Genomic DNA, 16,470 nt, shown 5'->3' on the forward strand with positions numbered 1-16,470 from the left:
TAGTAATCCTGACAGTTACCATATTATACAGCACAAGCTAACAACTCTAAATTTTATCCAAATCATTTCTATATAGCTTTAAGAAGGAAAGATGTCCGGTTTAGCTGTTGTCTTGCTCTTATAACAGTTTTCTTTAACTCACCCTACAGCATGTCTGATGACAACATCTAGCCAGTAAAGCCTTAAATCGTTGTCTCTAGAAATCTAGAACTGAATGGGTTCCTATCTTTTTTTTTAATCCCACAGAAAATTGAAAAAAAACCCCCAAACTACTTTTTTTGTATTTAGAATTCCAAGAATACATGAGTCACGTGCACAGAACTCAAGACACCTATACTATGCTAGACAAGAGGGAAATGGCACAAATGGGCCCTTCTCACAAGTCACATCGGTATGGGTGACAATGCTCAGAGGTCAACAAAAAGTTCTTTGCCCCATAAAAGAAAGTTCAACAGCAACATTTTATATCACTGCGAAGCCCTGAGAAAGGGGCAGAGGGCTACAATTAAAGAGTTCATACTTATTCTTAAATGACCTGTCTTCAAAAGATTATAATTTCAAACCAATGTCATATCATGAACATAAAACTGAAATTTATTTCTTTTCCTTGAAAATTAAGCATCTAGGTCAATAAATTAAAATACATACATACATACATATTCTTTATACCAAGAGACTTGTTTTGGTCTTCAACAGAGACTTTTCCTCCCCATTTCACCACACGAAAGCAGCTCGCTCTCGTAACATGCGGACACCAAAACGCTGCCATTCTCGCTGATAAATCCACAGTTCCTGAGTTGTATCCAAACATGCCAACACTGCCCCTCCTTTCCATGCAATCAGCCGAGGATCCATGTCCTAGACAAGTGATAGAACTGTTTCAGTATAAGCAGACAAGATGTATACTTCACTTACTTTAATCTGGGAAGGATTCCTGCTGAGTTCATGTCCTAAGAAGCCAGGTCTTCTACCCATATTAAGACAGCGGGACTCATGGACAACTAAGACCTCTCTGATCTGACAAGAGAACACTTTTAATTTTTATTATTGAACATGCTACTCTTCACTACTATTCCACAACAGGCCTTTAAGCAGGAACATAAATAACAAAATAATTTTGATATGTGAGTGGAATAAATACATTCCCACAATCCTTCCCTCGGAAGTAAAAGGAAATGATATCACCAGGAACTGTAGTGAGATTTAATACAAACATGACATATTTCTAAATTCCTGGGTTTATATTTAATGAAATTCAGACACAATATATTTCAAAATTCCTGGGTTTATACTTCTTTTCAAGATAGTTCAAACCAAAAATATTTTTAAAGATCTTTCTAGTCCAGGGACCAGCAATAGTTCTTGACTATAAGAGGCTGTCAGGGTATGAGAGAACAGTATTTTCAACCCACCTCATTCTCTCACAAAGGTGGAAGTCAGGTGCAGCAAGGGCCAGAACCAGGAATTTAGTCACCTAGTCCAGAGCTTCTTCTGCCACATCTGTGCCTCACTCAAGAGTAATTTTTGCACTTCCTCATACTCTTACAACCTCGCCTGACACAAGCCCAAACCTCCCAGGTTTTAACTGTCCACTTAGAAATAACCACTGCTGGTTTCGTTTGCATACAGTTCAATTTGCACCATGAAACAACACACCTTAGGCCTTGTAATTACATCCACATTTTCAATAATTCGCCTGAACGAAGGTGGCATTTTGTTGAGAATTCTGTGCTGTAGAAATTCTTGAGCTTTATGAAACATCAAACCACCTCCCACTACCAGGATGGAGCTGTACATCTTCTTTTTGGTATCATCAGATGCTGAAAAGACATAGATATCCCTTCCACTTACTACCACCACCACTAGGCCAAGGCACAAACATCTCTTGCTTGAACAACTGCAATAACCTCCTCAAAGATCTCCCTCTAGACCACTGTTAAACCCACACAGCCAGAGGAACCTTGTAAAACACAAATCTGAGCATGCCGCCACCCCACCCTTCATGCCTTGTTACTCAAAGGATTAAGACCAAACCCTTCATGGTGGACCATGAGGTCCAATGTGGTGTGGTACTCACCTACTCTCTAGCCTCATTCCCACACTCTGCTTCCCACATCAGTCTTTGCAGCTTTCTTCCTCTGCCTGGAATATCACCCTGTTTGTCTAACAACCTGCTCTCCACCTGAGATCTCTCACATGGCTCTTCAAGAAAGCAATCCCTGCTGCTCACCCTCCAAACCTTCCCCAGAGTAAGTAAAATTCCTTTATCACATCTCTAAATCAGGAGCTCTTAGGACCCTATAGTTCAACTTTGCAGCACCCACCACAATTATAATTTCATATTTATGCAATTATGTTATTCTCCCTATGCTATACAATCAATAAGGCCAAGAACCAGTTATTCTATTTCATTACTGTACTCCTAACACCTGGCAAAGCAAGGACAGAGTAGGTGCTCGATAGTTTCTAAATGACCATGATACACTGCACAAATATACCCTAAATTGAACCAATTTATTTGTTATTTCTGGTGTCCCCAAATGTGCTTACAACAGCAGTCTATGCTATGCAGGATGGCTTTGTCAAGGCCCAGGGCTTTCCCTTCAAACAGTGAGATGGCAGTTTTCCTGGACATCAGTGCAGTGAGGGCCTCCTCGGAGTCATTGCCAGCCATCAAGCAGTCTCCCTGGGAGGATCCTAAATCCACCTCCTGAGAATGGAGTCTTTCTGGAAGATCAGAGGACTGGCCACGAAGATCTCCTTCAAATCCAATGGGTTTGGATGCTGATTTTCGGTCAGCAGTAGCTTTTGCAGACTATAAATCAAAAGGACAATCAAGTAGATGGTATGACCATAACAGAACACTGTTGATATTGTCTAGCTAGATCCCACCCTTCCCTGCCTATCATGTCCCATTATGAAACAAAAGCCAGCAAGTTATACACATACTGCCCAGCACCCAATCCCAAGATAACCTAGGAGTGAGGAGTGAGCACACTCTAAAGCCAAAGCAGTCTCTGTAGGACTCAGTGTGGGTCTACCACTGGTTGGATTTTGATATTAAAATGTTAGTACTGATAACATTTTTCCTGAAGTGAAATATTACAATAGGATTCATGGGCCAACGGCTACTAGAAAATCCTCATTTTTAAGTTCTATCTACTGCTTCACATTTGCCTATGGGCAGGAACAAAGACTAGAAAAGGTTTATAGTTCTCATCTATTTTTCATCATGAGCTCTGATATTTCATTAGCAGGTAAGAGCTTCATTTTATGCTCCTACAGCAGACCTCTTATTACTGAAACTAGTTTTGAACAAAAAAATTCAGCTCTTTGCCCATGCCATATACCTTTTACAATGTAATTAATTATAAAGTAGGTGAGATGCTACTGAAAATACTACTGAATCAATATTTAGTAGCAGATAATGTAAGTAAATAATATTATGGCAAAAGAAAAGTGTTTTCATTAACTTTTTAAGTACATGGCATGGCATTCAGAAAACTGAATTAATGTCTGAATAAAGAAGTCTGTCATCTGGATTTTAAATTCAGACTTTAATCAGGCATTGTAATCCCAGCTACTCAAAGGTTGAGGCAGGAAGATTGCAGTTTGAGGCAAGGCTGGGCAACTTTGTGAAATTCTATCTCAAAATAAAAAATAAAAAAGGGATAGGGATATAGCTCAGTTGTAGAGCATTTGTCTAGCCTGTTGAAGGCCCTGGGGTCAACCTCCAATACTGTAAAAGACAAAATAAAATTCACACTTCATCTCTAGCTCTACAAGCAGTATCAGGGTTAGTCTGTTGAAGACCGAAATAAATGATCAGTGATCTATTAATTCTGGGCAAACTTCTCCTACAGCTTCAAAATTGTCTCTTCTCCCACCAGAATTACTATGAACCTGTTCTTGCTTGCTCTGTGTAGCCAGTAGATAATGCTCATCATGAGGATCCTCAGGATCACCCTGGGATCTGTGCTGCAAAGTTGTCATTTTCTGTCCAACAATTCCAAAAGTTGCAGGGTAAAACAAAGCCATTGGAGCCTGAGCATGAAAAGAAAAGAAGAATCAGAAAGATACTGCCTCCAACTTCCAACTTGCAAACTCACCATGTTCCCAGCAAGTGCACATTCTCCCAGTGTGATTGATTGAGCCTGGATTGATTTCTTTTTACCCAAGATATAAACATCTATAGGGTTACCTGGAGTTTTTCATCTCCTAACCGAAACTGGTAAAGCAGGGCAGGAGAATCTGGATGGCGAATCTGAAACTCATGGTCCTGAAGCCCAGAGATGTCCTGATTCCAGGAAAAGATGCTGTCAGTAAATCAGTAAGAATGCATGTAAACTCCTCAAATTATGCATAAGCCTCTCCATCTCTAAATTTTACAATAAAAAGGCCACCCTACAACTCTGTACCACTCTCACTATACTTAATAAAAAAAGTTCCAAACTAGGCGTTGGGGCAAACGCCTGGCAAATTCAAAGCCAACCTCAGCAACTTAGCAAGACCCTAAGCACCTTTGCAAGACTCTGTCTCAAATAAAAGGAATTAAAAAGGGGTTGGGGATGTGGCTCAGTGGTTAAACACCCCTGGGTTAAATCCCAGGTACCAAAAAAAAAAAAACCCAAGAATTCAGTTGTTCTTTGCTTTCCTATTTAACACTTCTGAAATGTATATCATCTGCAGTTTTCATTTTTGATAAACATTAATACAAAGAGTGACCTCAATCAATAAGCAAATTCTCTCAACTAATATATATCTAGACCCTTTTTATGTTTCTTAGAGTCTTAAAACTTAGAATTCTATTATCTGAAAAAGCAGAGGAAAAAAAGTCAAATACAAAAAGTAAAAAAGGTAGCCAACCCATATCTAATATATGTATGCATATATTATATATACACATATAGATATATGATTAAAGGTTAACTCTTCACAATACTAAGAAAGTGCTTCAAAATTTAATAAAAATGTCCACATCTATGTATTTTTGTTACATTTATTATACCTAAAATTTTATCTTCATTCTTATCAGAGTGATTAGACACCTTCAGAGAAAAATGTGCTAAATTCTCCTAAAAAACAAGCTGTGCATTCTGGGTTCAAGAGAGCACACCTCACTATCTTGACCATATCAAAAAGCTCTCACCCCCTTGAGAGCAAAGCTTCTAGGCTTTATTAATTGGGTTAAAAGAGCAGTATAATTAATCTTAAAATATCTTAAATACTACATTTTCTCTAGAAACAAAAAAATAATAGGTAATATTTTGTTCCCACCTGGTCTAAATGACAAAAAGTTTCTTTAAGGTGCTGCAAAAGAAGGCAATCCATTTTATTTGTTAACTGGCATTCTCTGTAAGGGAATCCAGCTCGCTGCATGAGCCAATAAAAACATCTTGACACGTCAGATCCTCCATAGGCCAGACAAAGCCTAAAGTTAAAAGGGCAGACTGTTAAATCTGTGAGTTAGGAAGGTGCAGAGTGCTTCAAGAACTCCTTTAGGCATAGTACAACACAAAAATTTTCAAATGTTTATTGTAAGAACTGAATGGAAGAATGGAATGGATAGTGGAAGGGACAGAGGGAACTTTAGCCAAAACCAGTTGACAGGGCACCTGGAAGCAGTCATTTCTAAACCCTAATGATATGAACATGCTTTTTGCTGTTTGCAAAAAGTTTTCAAAACACAGAATATACATCATTAAATCCAACTCATTTTCAAGTCAATGGACTTTCGCTAGATCACAGTTGTTTGGCTGGCTGCACTCACAAGCATACAGAGGTAACAACATAAGCCAAACTTATGAGGGAAAACTGTTCACTAACTGAAAGTTTCTACAACTTAAGAAGACCGCTGTAAAATTATTTTAATGGTAATAGACCTGGGTCCAGTATTTTCTCCATACTTTGAGAACAACAATGGCAGAGCCACGCTAGCTCATACTGGGTTTTACCTATTTATTTATATATATATACACACACACACACACACACACACACACACAACACACACACACTCTTTTTTTTTTTCAGTTGTAGATGGACACAATACCTTCATTTTTAGAAATGATGGTGGAATGTGATGATCATTATTATCCAAAGTACATGTATAAAGACATGAATTGGTGTGAATATACTTTGTATACAACCAGAGAGATGAAAAATTGTGCTCCATATATGTAATAAGAATTGTAATGCAATCCACTGTCATACATAAATTAAAAAAAAAAATTTTAAAGTAAAAAAAAACTGTTTGGTTATGTTTCATTTACATAATGACTCTATCCAATTGCCAATTATAGTTTTTAGACAGTTTACATTTTATTACATCTATATATTATTGTAATCAGTTCTTTTTAGTTTTCCAAAGATTTTTTTTCCTGATGGTCAATGATTTGTTTTTATAATTACTCTTCAGAAAAATCAGTTATATTTCCTATGTAGTGTATGTACATGTATGTATTTGCACAGAAATATCTTGTTTTTATGTAATTACATGCAACTGTTTTAATGAATTGGGATGAATAAAGGAAAAGTGATGAAAAATACTTTTTACAATGGAGCTATACAAGAGCATAAAATAAACAAAAACAATGTAAAAAGAAAAAAAAAACACAAAACTTTTTTTTTTATGTGGTGCTAAGGATCAAACCCACAGCCTCACAGGTGCTAGGCAAGCGCTCTACCACTGAGCTACAAGCCCAGCCCTCATACTGGGTTTTAGAATGTCTTATAAATTGGGATTGGAGGCAGTAGATTAACCTTTTCATGACCGCCTTGAATCCTGTTTATATTCATTTCTTCTGTACCTGAGACTTAATCTACCTAAAGTAAGGGACAGAAGAAAGCTGTCTCAGGACCACAAAACGATGTACAGAATCCATTCCTGTACCACCCAAGTGGCTTTACCTGCATAAAGATGATTTGGAAGGACATGCAGCAAACGTGCTCCTGCCATTTATTTTATTAACTCGTTACCACTGATGACATCACGGGAAAACAGCCATCCTTTGCTGTTAGGGTGTGATTAGCTTTTCTATGGCAAGCCACAGTAAAAGAAATGAAGTTAACATTCACACTTCCTCTATATACAATACATGCCAGGACTTTCAGGAGCCACTGACATGGATTCACACTAGAAAGTTCCAATAAAGGCAATCATTTGTTTTTAGTCTTGCTAGAATTTATACTCCCAAAATCTTGCTGGTTTCCTATGCCAACTTTTAAATATATAATTTCTTAACACTAATGATATGAACAGACTTTGAAGGGAGAGGGAATAGGAAACATCATCTCACAAGTTCCTTACCGCGTGTTCCGATGAGATACCCCATCCTCCACACAGCACACGCTTGTCTTCTGGTCCCCAACATCTACAATACATGTGCTGCTTAAGCCACTTCCAAAGGTAGCACAGACAGACTCCTGATGGACCACAATCCCTAAGAAACAAAAAGCAGAGGACCAATCAGCTAGAGAGCAGTACAGATTGTAAAAACAATTAACTAAAGTCAGGAGCCTAGAAACTTTTAGGAATGTATCTGCATTAATCTTTTCAGAATAAGCATTTAAATGAATCAATGAATTAGATTAACTTTGCCACTGAAAAAGAACAATTTCATTTCAAGTAGGGCTCACTGCAGGACTAGGGGTGTAGCTCAGTGGTACAGTCCTTCCCTAGCATGCATGAAATCCAGGGTTTGAACTCCAGTACCACAAGTAATTAGATAAATAAAATTTTTTTAAAATTTGTAAATAAGTCTCACTAGAATATCCCACATACCTGAAAAACCCATCTTCATCAGTATCATATTCACTAGTTCTTTCACATGCTGTTTATTATAGATATCAGGAATTAATAGGATACATCTATAATACTAAAAAGAACAAAGAAAAAAAAGGTGGAAGCGTTAACACATCCAGTCAAGTCCAATCCCACCACACCTGTCCTTATGGAGGCGTCCCTACACAGGAGTAGCAGTTACGGCTAATGGCTCAGAGGAAAAACTTGAACACATGTGCAATCCTTTAACATTTTCTGTTTCTTCATGAAACCCAAAGTCTCCCCCCACCACACTTGGAATCATCTCAGATTTGTAAAATGAAAGATAAGACAACTAATGTGTCTGAGTAGAGACAGAAAACATAAACATGAGCAAGTTTGCTGACTTCCAAACAGCACTGAGACACCCTAAAGCAAAACATTAAAAAATAAGACATCAGAAAGGAACTAATTGAGGAAGACCACCACCCTAAGGATGAGAATGCTTCAAGAAGGACACTGTATCACAAACAACTCGGTAAAGTCTATTTGTGTTGACTAAGAATCTTTAAGACAATCCAAATTAACTGGGAATTGTAGCTCACCTTTAAGTCTTTCAGTGGGATTTCCAAGTACTTTTGTATTGCATGAGACCATATTACTTCAATATCTGCTAGAACAGCTGTAAGGGAGCCCCCAGGCCCCGGGTGAATATTTAACTGGCCTCTTCTGATAGGCCAATGGATATTGTAACAATCCAATGGATTAACATACAAGGCCTAGAAAAGGTGGGGAAGGAAAGAGGTATATTTTAAAAACTCTTCTCCTGGAGTCAAAAACCTAAGACCAGAATTAATATTAACATTTCTGAATTAGGTGCTGGGGAATGTAGCTCAGCAGCACTTGCCTAACATGCCTGAGGTCCTGAGTTCAATCTCCAGCACTGGGGGGCGGGGGGGGGGGGGGGATGTTTTAGATGTTGAATGTGAAATATTTAACAACCAAGGTATCAGTGTGAATATCTGATCCTCAAAGCAGAATAACCAAATGTTAAGAAACAATCAGAACTTGGTAGCAAAGTGGATTTTAAGAGAAAGATCACGTTTTTTCTTTTTTTCATTTCACTGTAAAGACATTTCTTACCTCTTCTCCTACCAAATACTCAGGGTGATGAGATGTGTTTGTCCACTTATTTCCAGAACAGTGATCTAAAATTGCAGGCCGCATTTGTTTGTTGTAGGAACGTGCCTGAATAAAAAAAAAAAAAAAAGAAAGAAAAGAAAATTAGTTGCATTTACACAAGAAGGGGAGGAGGGCAGCATTAAGAAATCCCTTTTGTTTCTCTCATTCACAGATCAATTTTAATCACAGATCCAAAATACTGGGGAAAATATTCACTAGTCACCGAAAGATTTTCTTGTCCTTTTCCACAATCTTGGTTTTTCCCATGATTTACACACCTATTTTGTTATTTATAGACAGTCCAAAATTAAAACTATATACTGCTTAAAGATGAATATAAATCTATATGTAAATCTAACTCATGTCTGCATTGGTTTATATTAAATTGAAGAATACATTTAAGAATACAGCTTCCCACCAAGATCCTAGATTATACACTCTCCAGTAAAATATAAACTTTTATAAACTTGCCTTAATTAACTACCTTATAAGTTAGTTGGCTTGCCTAAGCATTTGTGACACTGATTCAAGTATTCTAGTATTCAATATACAGTTAAGAAAGGAGTTTCTTTCTTTTTAAAGGAAATCTCATCTTGTATAAAAGGGAAAACGTGTGAATGGTATTATAGTCATGTGCCACGTAATGATGTTTTGGTCAATAATAGGCCACATATAAGACAGTGGACCCATAACATTATAATGGAGCTGAAAAATTCCAACCACCTACTAACTCATGACATTACTCACTCATTTGTGGTGATGCTGGTATAAACAAATGTACTGCTCTTCTAGACACACAAAAGTAAAACATGTACAATTAGGTATAGTACTTAAATTTGATATTCATAATAAACTGTTAATGGTTTATATATTTATACCATTCTTTTATAGAGTATATTCCATATATGTGTATAAAATATTTAATATAAAATATTATTTTATATGTATATAGTACATATATATTATATTTATTTATAAAAGTTAACTGTAAAAGATTCTCAGGGTCCTTCAGGAGATATTCCAGGAAAAGACACTGTTATCATAGTTCCATGTGTTAGTACCCATGAAGTCCTCCCAGTGGAATAAGATGTGGGGGTAGAAGACAGTAATACTGATGATCCTTACCCCATGCTGGTTTAACGTGTGTGTTAAGATTTTAACCAAGAAAAGTTTAAAAGAAAAAAAAAATTTAAATAGAAAAAAACATAGATAAGGATATAAAGAAAATTTTTACACATTTAAGCTGTATTATAAAAAAACTGAAGAAGTTACAGCAAAGTGGCAAGTATGGAGCTGCATACCTATAACCCCAGGTATTGGGAAGCTAAGATAGAAGAACTGCAAGTTTGAGGCTAACCTCAAGTTAACTTGGTGAAACCTTGACTCAAAAAGAAAAAATATATATGTGTGTGTGTGTGTGTGTATGGGCTGAGATGTAGCTCGGTGGCAGAGCACTTCTGGGTTCAATCTCCAGTACTTTTTTTTTTTTTTTTTTTAGTAAATTTAGTAAAGCTAAATTTGTTTCTGGAAAAAAATTAAGTGTTGCCTATGTATACAATGTTTATAAAGTGTACAGTAGTGTACAGTGACATCCTAGGCCTTCATTCTCACCACTCACTGTCTCACCCAGGGAGACTTCCAGTTATGCAAACTCTGTTCATGATAAATACCCTACATGGGTATACTTTTATCTTTTATTCTGCATTTTTACTGTACTTTTTATGTTTAGATACACACATACCTTCCACTGTATTACAACTGCCTATTGTATTCAATACAATAACATGCCACACAGGTTTATGGCCTGGGAGCAATAAGCTATGCTGTATGGCATAAGTGTGTAGGCATTATTATTTGCACAACAGCCTACATTGAGAGACATATGATAATATGTACCCATTGAGAGACATGAGATAATAAAAGTGGAAAAGAATAAATGGGAAGAAAAAGTTGACTAACCTGTTCAGGAGACACAGGAATTCGTCTTGTGCCATTTGACATTTTTTTAGACCATATTGCTTGATCCACCATTTTAAGGCCATTTTGTCTTTGTTCATTACTTTCAGGTTTCTGAGGGGAAAAAATTGAAAGATGAGCAGAATAAAGGACTTAGTGAAAAAGAGAAAGCTACTATTTAATCCATCATTAGGAACTACTCCCTCATCAACAAACAGCATTTCCTTAATCTCTGTCATTTGCAGTAATTTACAGGATTCCAAGTAATCTTTTATTGTAAATAAAAAAGTCAAAAATGAAACTCTGACCAAACCCTAAATATTAGCAAAAATCTATATCCTCAAGAGACTTTTGATTGTTAAAAATTTTCACAGCACTAATCAAAGCACATCTACTTCATGTTTACAAAGTATTTCAGAGATTCTTCCATACATCTGTATTTCTCATGTTTACAATTTTGTAACAATTTCTCATTCCTTCTACATATTGTATTTTGATTAACCAAATATACAAGTTACTAAGATTTTGTGGACTCTTACATGGGCGAGTTATAATTAAATTTATAACTGGACTTTAGTAGTCTCCTAGTTAGACTAAACAAGAGAATCCTAAAGGTTACCATCATAATTACAAAAATTTAAATTTCTTAAACTGTCCTTAAAACTTGAAAGCTAGAAGTGAATCATGATGCAATATGCAGATTTAACAGCTAACAAATTTTTTTCTAATAATCACCATCTGTAAAATAAGATCGAGTGAATGCTTACTTCAGGGAAATTATAATTTTTTTGTCTTGAAATTATAATTTTATCTAAGACTATAGTAAGTGGTTGGCCATAGCAGTTCAATTTGCTAATGGTTTTAAAATATGAGTTGGATTTAAAGTATAAGTGTCTGGAAAAGAAAATATAGTTATCAGTTAATAAAAACCCATATCATTTTAAGTGACAATTCTATAATTTCCATTAAAGATCACCTTTTTTTATTAATATCCAATTAATCTTAATCAGTTAAACTGAATTTATTTTTGTTGTAACTAATTCTTCACAATCTAAATCAACAGTTCAGATAAAAAAATGACAGCTGTTATTATTTTAAAACACAGTAAAGCTATGAGGATGTTTTTTCAAGATTCCCAGATACTCTTGGGTGTCTAAACCCTCACAAGGAAACAACCTTGGGCTTTCTCTCCAGGTCCACTATTTTGACTTACATTTAGTCCTTCCCTTAAGAGCCAGTTGTCCTTGTATAGGGGCTGCCCTTGTTGTTTGTGTCTTCTTGCAATGATATGAGGAATGCTGGCAGGGAGTGTGTCTGTGGCTCGACCAATTCTCAAAGTTGTTGAACCTGGATGTATTACAACAATGAAGTTGCTCTGGATTTGCTGCAAATGTGAAACATAGGCATGTGATCTCAGTAAATAATATACAGGTGTAAATTAATCAATCTATTGGTAACAAACTAAGTTTCCTGTAAAGACTACTGGAGTCAAGAGTATCAAAATAATTCAGTAGAGGAGTTGAGAAATATCCAATTACTGCTCTCCATCTTTTTGTATCTGTATGCTCTTGATCTGACTCAGAGTGCATACAGCTAAACAAATATTTGCTTAAATTAAACAAAATTATCCAACATAAATTAACACATAAATACTGAGTGATTATGTGCCAGAGACTATGGGTACGATGATGACCAGGATGAAGTTTCTACCACCCATCTAATTACTAAGGAAGACAATTAAACAAGGTATAGAGTGTGGAAGAATATGGAGAATACTATGTTCTAAGATCCATATGAATGACCTAAAACATTTGTTAAGGTTAAAAAAACAAAAAATGTCCTAGGTTTTCTGATTCAGAAACTCCAGGGAGAACACCTAGGAACTGACAATTTTAAAAAGCTCCTGAGGTGACTAATAAAAATTACTTAGGTTTGATGGAAGGGGTCAGAGAAGGAATTAATGGAATTATTACTTTGTAATGCTGGAAACTAAGACTTTATATGTTAATCACTTCAGAATGTGTCCACCAAATGTATTTTGGTCATTATTTTTAAAACAAGGTTACCCTTGTTGGTTCTGTATTATTTACCTGACATAGCAAGAGCTATCCTCACAAATCAGAAAACTTTGCTGCAATTCACAATCCATCCTTGGATAATGGTGAACAAGGACTGACAAAACAGCACAAATCCAGGACGGTGGCATTAACTGTGGGCTTTACTTTTACATGACAATCATTTCAGCTCAATAAATCTGAAGAGGGCAGAATACAGAATTACTTGGGAGAACTTCTGCTACATGAACTTGTTGAAGGTTCCAAGTTTCAGTAGGGAATAAGAGAAGGGACTGACAATCTTTTTCACAACAGGGATGCCTTAGTTAAGAATTGCAATTCCAGCCTGACTCTTTAGTACCTATTTTACCCTGACATCAAGCTACAGTTGTTTTCTACTTGTCGTCCTTCAAAACAGTTCTGTGGACTGTCAGTAAGTTCAGAACCTCTGCCTAAATCTCTAGCTTCACTCCAGAACCACTTTCATTTTAATCTCTTTAATCTTAATCTATATTCCTTTTTTAGATGGGGTCTTGTTATGTTGCCAGGCTGGCCTCAAAAACACAAACCTCCTGCCTCAGCCTCCCAAGTAGCTGGAGTTACAGGTGTGCACCATCAAGTCTGGTTCCTCTTGAATTCTTAACTCACTGACTTTGGAGCCTTCAAACAGACAACTCCTTTGCTTGAAATGTTCTTTCCCGCCTCTAAGTGTTACTCCTCCTTCAGGTCTGAAGTTAAATGTCATCAGACAAGATTTGCTGCCCACATCCCAGCAATCTTGTGGTATTCCTTCCTTTATGACATTGTCACTTCTGTAACTATTTATTGTTTGCTCTCTCAACATACAATAAACTTTCCATGAGAAGGGACACCTGTCCTATTCACTAATCTATATCCCAGCATATGAGTGACAGGAGCTTGGGAGGTTATTTGTTGAATCACAACGGCATCATTCTTAAGAAGCAAGGTGTTGAGTAGTACTTTCCCAAGCTATTCTGTGTAAGGCAGACATTTGTCCAACATATTGGGGTAAACAGATGAGGCTACCCACCATCAGGGATACCTGTACCTCATTAACAGCTTACAATCTGCAGCATGTTGACTGGGAAGCTCTGGAGTAGAAAATGCAGCTTCTTAGAGTGTGGACAAGTATTTTTTGGTAATCACATATTTAATGTATTAAAAAAAGGATACATTCCACACATTATTTCTCTGGATTAAGTCTTGTTTTCTTAAAAAAACAACAAATCTTACTACATTAAACAATATAGGTATCACAGAGAACATGGAAAAACTAAAGGGTGCTACACACACTGACTGCTGTAGTGCTTAAGGGCCCAGGCTCAGGATTCATAAATCTGGCTGCAAATTCAGAAGCTACTTCTTTGCTCTGATTACATTCCTATCTCAAGCACTCTTGTGAGGATGAAACGAATTAATCATTAATCATGCAGCCCAGCCATAGGAGGTATGGAGAGAAGCACTTAATACAGGAAACCTTCCAAAGTTCTCCATTGCCTTCAAAAGATGCCAGATTCCAGCTTATATGATCCTCACAATATGGCTTCTGCTATCTTCCTCAATTCCAGACATCCTAATTTACTGCCTATCCTCTCTAGGTCTTCCATGCTGTTCTTCTTCCCTTTCTGAACTTTCCCTGCTAATTCATAATTATCTTCAGGTCTCAGTCCAGACCTGCCCTGTCAGGGCAGAAGGAAGTGCCTGCTGTCTGCTATATAATCCTCTGCACTAGCCCATTCCACAGCATGTTCTGTTATCTGTGCCCCCCACAACAGCAAGTTCTACTAGGAATAGGCTCCTGTATAAAGTGGGAGAATGACAGGGAGTAGAAACAGGCAAGGCCACTACAGACCACCTAGCCTGCTCCTTCAACTGGAGAAACCAGGCTTCTGCAACAGTAATAATCACCCCGAGGGCTTCCCATGTACCAGGCACTCTGCTAGGCATTTTACAACTGTCCTAACCCACCCATGGGTGAGGAAGTTGGCTCAGATGACAACGTGAAATTCTGAGCATTTAATGCCTCCTTATTTGTGAATTGTGCATTGTCTTTTCCAGTTTTCCTATGAGAAGGTGGCGTTTTCTTCACTGATAAATAAAGTGCTTGCAAATGTACAATAAAGCTCCTCTCATGCCAAGCTAATGCAAATTTGTTTTTCCTGGTAAATCTGACTTAATCTTGTTCTCTTCTGAACAGGCAGGTCTTAATCTCTAGAGAAAAAAGTCTACCTTCTCCTTGCTTTGAAGTTTGAAGTATCTTTGCTAACAATGGAAAACACCTGAACATGCAACAGTCATCAGCTGCAGCTCCCTGTGGACCAGCCGGGTGCTACACTCTCCTTGAGGCCATGTAAACCTCAGAGCAACTTGGGAGGCAGGTGATAGCACGGTCGTAGTTTCCGGGCTGGGGACGGGGCTCAGAGCCAGGCGGAGCCGGCGGGAGGAACGCGGAGCTCGCCACGGACCGCCAGACTCTGCTGCGCACCGCGTTCCCTCAAAGCCCGCGAACGGCGCGAAACGACCACCTCGCGGCACCACCCACTAGCGATACGATCCTCTAGGGGGGGAAACCCGACCCCTTCCAACGGCCGCCAGGCCTCTCTTCCTCGGCCGCGTTCTGAGCCCCGGCCTGGCCCCGGAGGACCTAGGCTAGGCGTGGGGTCCTGAGTCCTGCCCCCGGTGCCCCACCTCCTGCAGCGATTCCGGCACCAGCGCTGGCACGATGGGCCGCTTCACGCCGCGCTGCTCCTTCTCCTTCTCCCCGCCCTTCTCCTTCCCGTTTTCTGCGTCCCCCTTCTCAGCCTGGGTCATCGTGGCGGCGGACGCCCACCAGCCTCTTCCTTAACTAGACCTCCAGAGCGGAAAGGCAACCGCGCAGGCGCAATTTCCCGCAGGGCTGCCCACAATCAAAATGGCCGCCGCGGGCGTCGGCTCGGAGGATTCTGGGAAAGCGGGAAAGGCGGGGCTGTGCTGCAGCAGAGATTGGGTAGATGTTGCTGTAGATAGTTCTCACGGTAGGATGACAGCAGCGTAATGGGTTTTAGACCGCTTTACATAGTCCCGCTGACAGAGTCTCATTTTAAAACTTCATTTTTGTGAGGTGCTGGGGTTTGAACCCAGGGTCTTGTGCATGCAAGGAAAGCACGCTACCAACTAAGCTATATCCCCAGCCCCAGAGTCTCATTTTGCCTTAACAGGTGTCTCTTCTCCAGGCTTCTCGGACAACATACATGCTCCTAGTTCTCATATTTTGCTGATCGTGTTGAATCCGTTCTCTGATATTGGGGTTCTTTGGGGCAAGGTCTCCTTGGATGCCTTTATAACGTTTCATGGATTTTACTATAAATATGATTCCCAAATGAGTATCTCCAGTTTGGACCTCTCCCTGGGATCTAGATTGTTATCCAACGGCCTATTATCTCCAATTGGACATCTACAAAGCATTGCAAACTTAAATTTATGTTTAAAACTAAACTTTGGCGGGGAGGGGGTTGA

General features: G+C 38.4%; 1 protein-coding gene across 1 annotated transcript; it reads right to left on the bottom strand.

Annotated features, from left to right (window-relative positions):
* Nucleotides 1-571: 571 nt before the first annotated feature.
* Nucleotides 572-15,872, bottom strand: Actr8 (actin related protein 8). The gene is made up of 13 exons (XM_076837774.1): nucleotides 15,664-15,872; nucleotides 12,114-12,284; nucleotides 10,904-11,014; nucleotides 8,906-9,010; nucleotides 8,368-8,541; nucleotides 7,784-7,877; nucleotides 7,310-7,442; nucleotides 5,278-5,431; nucleotides 4,202-4,297; nucleotides 3,904-4,044; nucleotides 2,551-2,815; nucleotides 1,657-1,820; nucleotides 572-858 (listed from the first exon to the last, which is right to left on the bottom strand). The coding sequence occupies exons 1-13, from the start codon at nucleotides 15,784-15,786 to the stop codon at nucleotides 715-717; spliced, it is 1,875 nt and encodes a 624-aa protein (XP_076693889.1). The 5' UTR covers nucleotides 15,787-15,872; the 3' UTR covers nucleotides 572-714.
* Between the last annotated feature and the right edge of the window lie 598 nt (nucleotides 15,873-16,470).

The sequence above is a fragment of the Callospermophilus lateralis genome, chromosome 1, assembly GCF_048772815.1.
Source record: "Callospermophilus lateralis isolate mCalLat2 chromosome 1, mCalLat2.hap1, whole genome shotgun sequence".
Taxonomy (NCBI): Eukaryota; Metazoa; Chordata; class Mammalia; order Rodentia; family Sciuridae; genus Callospermophilus; species Callospermophilus lateralis.

What these genes read in the sequence shown, in the direction of transcription:
- Actr8 (XM_076837774.1), bottom strand. Translation starts at nt 15,786, where the DNA reads ATGACCCAGGCTGAGAAGGGGGACGCAGAAAACGGGAAGGAGAAGGGC. An exon ending in TCTTAAGGGAAGGACTAAAT is followed by an intron (nt 11,015 to 12,113) that starts GTAAGTCAAAAT and finishes TTTTCCCCTCAG; the next exon opens with AAACCTGAAAGTAATGAACA. An exon ending in GTATCTCATCGGAACACGCG is followed by an intron (nt 5,432 to 7,309) that starts GTAAGGAACTTG and finishes TTTTAACTTTAG; the next exon opens with GCTTTGTCTGGCCTATGGAG.